The 11,756-nt window shown below is 31.8% G+C and overlaps 1 protein-coding gene across 1 annotated transcript; it reads left to right on the top strand.

Annotated features, from left to right (window-relative positions):
• Positions 1-137: 137 nt before the first annotated feature.
• On the top strand, positions 138-695 carry LOC132174479 (putative RING-H2 finger protein ATL19). The gene has a single exon (XM_059586128.1). The coding sequence runs from the start codon at positions 138-140 to the stop codon at positions 693-695; it is 558 nt and encodes a 185-aa protein (XP_059442111.1).
• The last annotated feature ends 11,061 nt before the right edge of the window (positions 696-11,756 follow it).

Raw genomic sequence — 11,756 nt, forward strand, 5'->3', positions numbered from 1 at the left:
TAATGTTGGAAACTTTCTCAAGGCTAAACAAAAACACCCATAATAGGAGCATTCACAGCCTATGCAGCTTTGGATTCACAACACACTTCCTTAACCTTCTACATTGTCTTCCTCCCATATCCATCCAATTACACAACATGTCAGAACCTCATGAATCCTTTGTTCCTGAAACTTCTTCCCACTATACACTCTCTCTTGATCTCCCAACTTCCATCACTGTGTGCATCATTCTGATGTTCTTAATCAGCCTTCTTTGTCAGGGTCTCAGTAGGTTTTTCCATTGGCGGTGGCCGGACACAAGACCCGCCAGCTACGATCTCGAACAAGGAGACGGGATTCGTCGGCCGGATACTGTTTCGAATACGTCTCAGCAAGCTGCATTTTATCAGGCTATAATCCAGAACAATATCCGGACGCTTGAAACATTGGACAGCTTTATGCGGGATGTAGGGGAAAAGCGAGGGCAAAGGCTGAGGGCCTCAGAGAAACTGCCACCATTGGTGCGCTATGGAAGCCATGAAATGATGTCGAGTTGTACATGTAGTGATTGTGCCATATGCTTGGAGGATTTTGCAGATGGCGATAAATGTCAAGTTTTTCCAACTTGCAATCATATTTTTCATTCGAATTGCATTGATGTCTGGTTGAAGAAAAAGCTAACTTGTCCTATTTGTCGTAATATATTAGATGTATGACCTGCCATTTTTCACAAGAGATTATTCATGTAAATATAGAAATAAGAAATGAATTGTAAATACCCATATAGCCATTTTTTTTTCCCATTGTTTTTATGTTTTTGGTCGGTTGCTTTATGTATCTTGCAACTCATTTGGAGCATTCTTTTTGCTAGTTTGGGAATAGTACAATGACACTTACCATAGTCCATATGGGCAGAGATTTTGGCCTCGTTCACTACTGTTTTCTGTTTTCAAAACATTTAAAAAATAAAAAAAAAAAACTTTTTTCACAATTATTAATAAACAATTCAAAATCCTAAACACTTTTCAAAACACAAGGCTTTGTTTGTTGAAAAATGTTTTGTGCACCAAATCTTTTACTAAGAAATTGGTACTAAACTGATGTGAAACTCATTAATTGAAGATGATCAAAACTAATGAATGAGCTCCATATCAGTTTAAATTTTTAATTAGCCTCTTAGCTTCCAAAACCAAGCAATAGTTCATTCTCCTTCTCTCTCTATTTCTCATGCTCTAGGTGGGATGGGTCATGGGTGGCAAGCGCGAGGTCTAGTAGGATTTTCCACTTCGTAAATAACACTTTCCCCTACATTTCTAACCTTTTGGACATGTCGTACAAAAGTATTGCACAAAAATCTCAATCTATAGTTTTAGTAAAGAACTAACAAATTGCATATGATATATATAACTAAAGGATAAGGGCCTTCATTCCATATTTAATTACTTCGACAACAAAGAAAGAAAGAAAGAAAGAAAAGCACTCTACTCCATCAATCAATACATATCCCATATGTAGATATTGTTTCATAAAATTTGGTAACCTTTATGAACAAGTTTTTCTTGATGTACATGTAGCTTCACTTTCATATCATAACTTGCTCTTAGTAGATCTTCTCAAGTTTCAAACCTGTGTAGCATAAACATAAATAACAATTAATGATCAATGATATTGTTTGTATACCATATATACTAGGATGTTAATTTTGAGTGTTTGAGCTTTGCTTACAAATAATATTCAATCTTAATTCTTCCAGCCGTGGGATCAGCAATTACAGAGAAAGCATCTTCAGAAAGAATGATAGTTCCACATCCTCGTGGACAATAATCGACAATTTTAACTGCAACATAGGCTGTCTTACAAGGATGTGGTGCTAGGTTTGTGGCACCAATACACTTTACAAAGTAATATTGCCCACATGCTCCCCTATTCTTCCATATTTCATCACTTGCTGCGGCTATATGATTACCATCATCTTTGTATCCACTACACACTGAGGCTAGCAAAAGATATTGAAAATTAATCATATAATATAGGGAAAATTACATTTGCCTTCTCAAACAATCACCTAATTCTTAATGTCCCTCTAACTTTAACCCTTTTAGAGTTGCTTTCTTATAATTCTCATAAAAATTTATTAATTGAAGTAAGGGAAAACTTCACTTAAACCCCCTAGATTGTCATCATGTTTACAATGTCTTCCCTAAAGTTCAATTTATCTCAATTTAGTGTTTCATCTTTCAATTGTTTACAATACCCATCTGTTAACTTTTTCCAAAATTCCCCCATTTGTTTTAGGAAAAAAAAAAATTTCACAAAGATTAAGGTGTTGGTCTGAATTTAACGGTATTTGCTAGAATACCCATGCTTCAATTTTTTTAAAAAAATATTTAAATATTTTTTTCTAAAAAAATGGGTATTTTGGAAATTTTGTTGAGATTTAACGGAAAATCCTAACGGATGGGAGACATTGAAAAAAAAATTAAAAGTTTAATACAGTAAATTAAGAGGTTTTGAATTTTAGGAGGACATTGCAAAATTAGTGACAATTTAGGAGATAAGTGAAGTTTCTCCTTAAAATAATGTAACTATTTAAGGTTGGAATCCAAATCCCTTCCATTATACCCATAAATCCAAATAAAAAGGAAAAAGATAAATAAAAAAAAAAAATCACTTTTACAAACTGAAAATGTTCTAACTTAATATGTGAAAAGATTGTGTTTGAATTTATACCACAAAATCAAAGAGGTCCTTTAAGAATTATCAAACCCCGTAACAATCTAAGCGTGTATATATATATAAAATGATACACACACACACACACACACACACACACACACACACACACACACATATATATATATATATATATATATATATATATATATATATATATAGCATAATATATATACTTACGAACATAAGGACGTTTGTAGAAGGTGGCAGTTCCAGTTTTCCATTCGGCAGCACACAAAATCGAGGAAAAACATATGATGGTGCAAATTATAATTAGAACTCTTGGATACTTGCTCCCATTGTTTTTCCCTTACAAATGTCTAAATTAAGATATGCAATTTAATTCATAAGACGAAAGGTTTAATCCATTTTATAGAGGCATCCAAACAAGTCCTATTCATGCATCTCTTTCAAATTAATTTAGTCATCACCAGATGTAAATATGCAACCCAATTCTCACATGAAAGGGTTTTCTAACACTCCCATGTTATATTATACTCCTTCAATTCAACATCATTATTGGGTCGTTTTCATGATAAAAGACTTTCATATATAATTTGAAATTAATTTAATACTATTGAGGAATATTATATATAAACAATATCTTAAGACTCGAAATTATATATTGTTTATATGAAATTTATATGAGACCAATGTGATATTGAGCAATTATTATAATTTCAATTCTAAGAAAAAAAAATAGAAAGTGATCATTGGGTTTTTATTTGTTTACAAAATGGTCCATGGGATGCCATTAAAAAATAAAATAAAAAATTAGTCCTTCTACCAACACTAATGGCATTCTAATACATTTGGTGTGCTAATTGATGACATAGACTATTCATTTACCAACGATCTGACAACATAAACATAAATTTCCAACTTGTCAAGCTTTAGAAAAACAAACGATGGTACGTACAACATACAACGTTGTTATATTATATATATAAACCTTTTCTTCTTTCTTTAAAAATGGATAATTTCACTTAGGACCTCTAAACTACCACGTGTTTTGAGAAAACTTCTTAAATTTTAAAAACTCACAATTCCTGAACTTTCAATTTGATGCAATTGATCTCTCTCCATTGATTTTTATCGTTAAACCCTAACGGAAACCATTAAAAATACAAAATTATTCTTCAATTTTTTAAAAATTTTAATTTGAAATTAAGTATAAATTTGAAAATTTCTAAAAATGTTAGGGGTATAACGGTCATTTTATCACTTTTAAAGTCCAGAAATTGACGGAGAAGTACATTGCATCAAATTGAAAGTTCAGAGAGTTAAATTGATCAAGAGTTTTTAAAATTTAGAGGCTTTTTCCTTTAAAAATGGAGAAAAATTTGCGGGCAGCAATGAGCTACACAAAAAAATAAATGATCCCATTTCCTCTGATATAAGCCAATTCAACTCTTTGATGCGACTCATTAAAGAAATTGTACCAAGAGTAAGCCATTTCTTCCAAGAAATTATATAAGGACATAATATTGTACAAGGTCGCCCTTGGCATCATATGAAATTGAGGTAAAACATAGAACTTGAATATTTGCTTCTTTTATTTTCCCCTTAGAAATGCCTATATATATATATATAATACAACCCAATTCTCACATGAAAGGGTTATCTAATACTATCATGGTATACTATACTTCCTTTGTTGAACACCATTATTGGATCATTTCCAAGATAAAGAATATGAGGATTTAAATTTTCATTTATCATTATTGAAGATTATCATATGAACAATATATCTTAAGACACAAAATTTGTCATTTCGTGTAATACAATGACTTTCCGTGAAGCGGCTTTTGATTAAATTCATTCACCAAGTCTATTTGGAATGGGCAATGACGTGTCACATAAGTTATCATTGTTTTATTCATAAATATTCAAATCAAATCACTTATTTGATGAAGGAATATGATCATCTCCAGTCTAAAATTGGATTGGAGAATATCCAATTAATGGCCAAGATCTCTCTAGAAAGATTCTGGGACTATAAATGAGACATTTGTCCCATTAATATAAATAATAATAAAATATTATTTATATTTTAAAAATAATTAATAATTAAATTAATTAAAAATTAAAAAACTAATAATTCAGAGGTGGCCAGCCACCCCAGGTGGCCCTGGGGGTGGCCGAACCACCCCTAAGGGCCATGGGGGGTGGCATCAGCCACCTCCAAGTGCCAAATACTTTATATGAATATAGAGTAATATTGTTTTGGAATCAATAATTAAATTGGGAGAACAAAATTTGAACTTAATCCCAGTTTCAAATCAAACAGATCCTTTTAGAATTATCAAGCCTCGTAAGCATCTAAATATACAATGATACACAATATATAAACATAATATACTTACGAACATAAGGACTTTTGTAGAAGGTGGCAGTCCCATTTTTCCATTCGGCAGCACTACACAAAATCAAGGAAAAACATATGATGGTGCCAATTATAATAAGAACTTGATTAATACTTGCTCCCATTATAATTTTTCCTTTACAAATGCCAAAGGATATGAAGTTTCATAAAACAAAAGGTTTAATCCATTTTATAGAGGCATCCTAACAAGCCACACTTATGCATCTCTTTCAAATTTAGTCATCATCGAATGAAAATATTCAACCAAATTCTCACATGAAGGGGTTTTCTAACACTATACGTACCATGTTATATTATACTTCTTCAATTGAACACCATTATTGTATCGTTTTCAAGATAAAGACTACCGTAATTTGAAATCTTATTTAATGCTATTGAGGAATATTATATATATAAACAATAGCTTAAGATTCAAAACTATTGGATCTGGATACAAGCCAATTTGTCCATATTGTTTATATGAAATTAATTTATATGGGACCAATGTGATAATATTGAACAATTAATAGAATTTAATTAAATTCTAAGAAAAATAGAAAAGTGATCCTTGAATTTTTATTTGTTTAAAAAATGGTCCATGGGATTCCAAAAAAAAAAAAAAAAAAGATATTCAGCCTTTTAAAAACAATTAGTCCTTATACAACCACTAATGGCATTCGAAACATTTGGTGTGCTAAATAGTGATGACATAGACTATTCATTTACCAACGATCTGACAACATAAGCATAAATCTCCAACTTGTCAAGCTTTAGGAAAACAAACGATGGTACGTACAAACTACCACATACAACGTTGTTATATATAGAGAAACCTTGTTCTTGTTTCTTTAAAAAGGGATGAAAAATCTGAGGGCAACAATGAGCTAGACAAAACAATAAATTATAGAGGCATCCCTTAGAAATTAATGCCTAAAGATGTATATTAGTATATATACAACCCAGTTCTCACATGAGATGAAACAGTTATCTAATACTATCATATTATATTATACTTCCTCTACTAAACACCATTATCGATCGGATCATTTCCAAGAAAAAGATTAATTATCAAGATTTAAAATTTCATTTATCATTATTGAAGATTATCATATGAACAATATATCTTATTTACGACACAAAGTTTGCCATTTCATGTAGTACGATGGCTTTCGGATGAAGCGGCTTTTAATTAAAGGCATTCACCAATTAAGTCTATTTGGTATGGGCAATGGCTTGTCACACAAGTTATCATTTGTTTTATTCATAAATATTCAAACTAATCACCTATTTGATGAATGAAGTTTGGCCTCGCTTGAAGGGGAAGAGAAGATTCTAACCTTGATCCTTGTTATATATATAGTTAGATCATCCTTCAACAGTCATCTTAAGTTGGCTAAATCTTTTTTGGTTCTAAATCATGTTTAAGTAAAATAATAATTTGTATGATTTTTTTTTTTTTTTTTTTAAATGAGCTAGCTGGCCTTTAAGGAGTATTATTTCTCTTTTGGTTATAATCTAGAAAATTTAAACGTTTATGTTGGTGTACCCAACTCCAAAGAGCTCATAAGGCCTATACGTCTACCTCAGGGGTTCCCCAGTTCCAACAACGTATAATACGATAAAATTTTAACCGCTTTTTAACAGAAAAAAATTTAATTGTTTTTTTTTTTAAAAAAAAAAAAAAAAAACAAAATGATGTCATTTCTATAGTAATACGATAATATCATACTACATATGACATCATTTCTAAATATTTATACATTTTTATATATATTTAGAAACGATGTCGTATGTTGTATGATATTATCGTATTATTATAAAAATGACATTATTTTGTTTTTTTTTTTTTCAAAAAAAAAACACAATTAAATTTTTTTCTTTTAAAAAGTGGTTAAAATTTTTATCGTATTATACGTTGTTGGAACTGGGGAACCCCTGAGGTAGACGTACAGGCTTTATGAGCTCTTTAAAATTTCATTTATCATTATTGAAGAATATTATTTGAACAATATATCTTAAGCAAAAAAAATTTGTCATTTCGTGCAGTATAATGGCTTTAGCTTTTGATTAAAGTTATTAACCAAGTCTATTTGGCATGGGCAATGCCTTGTCACATAAGTTATCATTTGTTTTATCCAGAAATATTCAAACTAATCACCAAACTAATCACCTATTTGATAAGTGAAGTTTGGCCTCAGTAGAAGGTGAAGAGAAGATTCTAAACATAATCCCTTGTTATATAGTGAGATCATCCCTCAACAGTTATCTTAAGTTGATTAATTCTTTTTTTTTATTGTAAATTATGTTTAACTAGGTTAATAATTGGTAATGAGTTTTTTTTTTTTTTTTTTTTGAATGAGCTAGCTAGCTTTATAGGAGCATTATTTCTCCTTTTGGCCATAATCCTAAACTTTTTAATATTTATGTTGGTTTACCCAGCTCCAATGGCCTTATAACGCATGTCTACCTCAGGAGTTCCTCAGACCCAAACATAGCCCAATATACAACCAAATTCATTTATTAATCGAGAGTTCATAGGGCTCATCTATAACACCCAAGAGATTAAAATGAATGTTTTAAATTTTAAAGAAATAACAAAATGCATAAAATACCCATTAAGGTCAAAATAAGATAGAGTGCAGAGTAAAATGGGCTTCTGGAGGTAAGAAAGTTGGATTTTAAGCTAAAAAATGCACTCGAATACCAAATGGTGCACAAGGAACAGAGCTTTTTGGAATGAGTTTTATGCGTAATTCTGGTACTCGTAGCCGAAGTTACAACCAAATTACTACTAATATTGCCCAATCAGCTAACTATGGAAGGACCAAGGAGAGATATGATGAAAAAAAAAAGAAAAAAAATTGGAAAGACTTAAAAAAATCTTGATCGAAGCATCTCGGTCGATATTTGGTCGAAATCCGTTCAATAGGATATATGCAACACGTGACAGCAAGAGAGCAAAGCATGTGAAAGCAAAGCCAAGCGATCACGTTCGAACAAACAGGAGGAATCTCCATTGTCTCTTTCTCTCTCTTGCTTCCGCTTATTCTTTCTAGACTTTATATTTTGTCACAAAATTCTACATGGTATCAATGTCATTTTCAAGTGGAATATGTATTTCTAGTGCTTATGCCGCCTTCACACTCAGCCACACCCTCTTTCCAGATTCTGCTTTCGATTTAACTCATTCCACATAAAGATATACTATCCACGTGCTCACACCATTGCTCAATCAGTAAGCAAAACCCTCCCACCAACACTAAACATCATTGCTAGATTTGGAACACTACTGCAATTTTCTCCAACAACTAACCTCACTAATAGGCACAAAAGTATATGATCTTGTAATGCTTTAGTGAAATTAATTAACCGATAATTAACTTCATCGTGCTTCTCAGCCTCATTCCACAAGGAATGAAACTTATGGATCTCACCATCTCCGAAAAAAGTCTGCAGCAATAGACTTTTCACTTATAAGTAGAAATAGCTATAAATTAAACCATAATCATCGAATAATTAGAGTAAATCTAAAACATCATAACATAGATAATTTCTCAAATGTTACAATCAAAATACCAGTCATTGAAATAGATTATAGGATTACCAGCCAAAGGTAATAGTCATAAAATAACATCAAGTCTCAAAGCCTACACTTAAGAAGATAAAGCATGAAGATAATCTCTAACATGTCATGACGGGAGTCTGCTCCACCGCTCCACACATCAGCTAACCTAGGATTTAGCTCCTCAAATATAATCCTAAGCATAGTCTCCAAGAGAACTACATGTCTCTCAGGAAACATCATCTAAGCAGCTACTTCTAAAACAACACATGTTTCATAGGTGGAAAAGATATAAGAGGAAGTTCATAACTTCACCGGATATTTATAAATCACATGCAGCAACATAAGGCTACAGTTAATCATTTGATAATAATCATGTAATAGTTCAACTCTGTATGATCTGTCCAAGCCTTTAACCCTTTCTTGATAAGGTTGATGTTGTCCTGAGAAACCTGTAATACAATACCAATGCCTTAAATATTATACGCGTACCGTTCATCATTAATAGCCCGAACGAGTCATCATTCAAAATAAGTGAAATTTTATCATATCAATCATGGTAATCTATCTTGAACATGAAAGTGAAGACTTATGATTTATGTGTTAGTGTGGTGATAATGCACCAAATGTGTCACATGAATTGTTATTATATTATAACTATTATCAATATGAATAACTTGAACTCATGACTGCTTGTAGCATTGACTCTTAATCCTGAGAGGAATGAGAAGTAGAGCTCACTTAGTTTGATATATTCATGAGTGAGATCTTTCACAATCAAAATATCAATGTACATGTTGGGTGATCACATGTAGCAATGTGGGACCACTACTCTTCAAGATGGAATGCACAATTTTTTGATTTCATCAAAGTGATATGAAATATCTCATTGAGATAAAGTTAACAGGAATTGATTATTCTGAATCTTTGGCGTAAGTGTTTTAGTAATGAGTTACTAAAATTAAATGTACTAGATGAAATATGATTTCAAAGTACAAGAATAATCAAGAGATTAAATCAGGTACTAAAGGATTAAAAGATAGTGAATTAGAGTGACAATTTTATTTATAAATTTAACTTGACTATAGATAATTTCATGGAGTGGTTAATTGCAATTATAAGGTATCACAAGGAGTTTTGATAATCAAAATAAATACTATATAGTGCAATTACAATTTTTTTGTGGAATAAATTGTAATTAATAGTAACTTAAGACAAGTCATAATCTGACATGCAAGTATCTTAGACCTATTGAACTAGTTTTAGTTTCCTCCCTTCTCAAGCTTATCATACCTTATTGGGCTTGACCTAATTACAAAAGGAGAGAAACCCTAAGTGGCCAAGTATTATAGTGGGAGTAGTTAGGTTTTTCAAGTCATACTTTAACAAGGAAACCTTGGTCCTACCTTGACTTGGAATTACATGCCTATCTAAAGGGTGCTTGGGTATGCACAAGAGCACACACTCATGATCTCATAATCAGAATTGAGGAAAAGGTTTAAAGGTCTCAAAACCCTAACCTACGTGTGTGGATTAAGTTTGGAGCAAGAGGAATCAAATCAGCCCCATCACCAAGCATAGCTACTTTCAGTTATGGCTCCTATATGCTTGTGCAAATTTTTGTTTGGCATGATCTTTTGCTATACTTTGATAACGTTTGTTCTTGGGTTTTTTATCCGCCGCATCTTTGAGATATATTCCCATCCAACCATTGTGCGGGTTTGGTGAGACGCGGCGTAATTCAACGCATATTAAACGCGCGTGACATGTCATTCGAACAGAGGTATATTTTGAATGAACAATGTGCAAATATTTGTCTATTTAAACGACCCAAATTGAAGGGAGGCCTCATATTTCTTCCCCCTTTGTCCAGCAGACTCAGAGAGAGGGCTTGATGGGTGATTTTGAGAGCAAGATATAAATGAATATATCATAAAATGCTTTTACCATGGCTATATGAGTAAATAAAGATGCATGCATATTTTTTTATCTATGATATGAGCCGTGCACTTTATGTAATTTTATGCATAACAATATATGTTGTTGAAATGTGATTTACATGACTAGAGAAAATAATTTGACGAAAAAAGGAAGTTTAGAAAAGATTTCAAAGTACAATTTTAAGATCAATTTTACAATAAAGGTTTTAAGACCAATTTTAAGATGATGAAAAGTTTTAATTAGGGTTCAAGATAAGGAATTTAAGATCAATGTTTAAAAGCGACATCATTTTTGGAATGACACAAAAAGAACTTCTAGCATTACTCGTCACCCTATTGCTCGATCACGGTTTGTAATTCTAGGAAATCACATGTTGTCGGTCTGGTACTCGGTAATGTGGTGATCACACATGGTGTCAATCTAGTGAGCGACCATGTGGAAATCCTTTGTGGCATCGATTTGGTGCTCGGTCACGGCCTTCTGAGGTCATACATGGCGTCAGTCCTTTGAGCGGTTAGGGTGTGGCCAATTTCTCCCATGATGTAGGCTTAGTACTCGGTTATGAGAAAAATCACTCTAAATCAAGAATATATGTCTAGTAAGATTTTAAAAAGAAAGGTTAGACGAGTTAAAGAGAATGATGTCGTTAATGCAAGAATATATGTAGGTGTTTGAGGTTGCAAAGTGTGTTTTATTTTAAGTTGCTTAATATTATTTGTTATCAAATATATTGAATGGTATCAATATGTACAAGTATGTGGTTTGACGTTTTGAGAATATTAGTAAAATGGTCTCTCTCGTTGATTTCAAGGAAGTATTTTACATGATGTTTTCCACAGAAGCACTTCGTTTCAAAGAAAGATTACATTCATTTTTAAGAAAGGTCAATTTTATTAAAAATAAAGAGTTAATAACCTTTTTTTTTTTTTTTTTTTTTTTTGCATTTTCACCTAAATTTTAATTTGTATCACAGATTATACTTGACTTGTGGGTAAATACTAATTTAAAACCTCTATTACCATTCCGTTAATCAAACTAATGGACTAACATGTTATATATAACAAAAACATACATGTCCTATATAAAAAAAAAAACATAAAACTAATTAAAAAAATCAAAACTTTAAAAGGGAAAAGACAAATTTGGGCCGGCTCGGCCATCCCATTTTGGCCATCG

The sequence above is a fragment of the Corylus avellana genome, chromosome ca3, assembly GCF_901000735.1.
Source record: "Corylus avellana chromosome ca3, CavTom2PMs-1.0".
NCBI classification, from domain to species: domain Eukaryota; kingdom Viridiplantae; phylum Streptophyta; class Magnoliopsida; order Fagales; family Betulaceae; genus Corylus; species Corylus avellana.

Excerpts from the sequence above, each read along its gene's own strand:
- LOC132174479 (XM_059586128.1), top strand. The coding sequence starts at position 138 with ATGTCAGAACCTCATGAATCCTTTGTTCCTGAAACTTCTTCCCACTAT.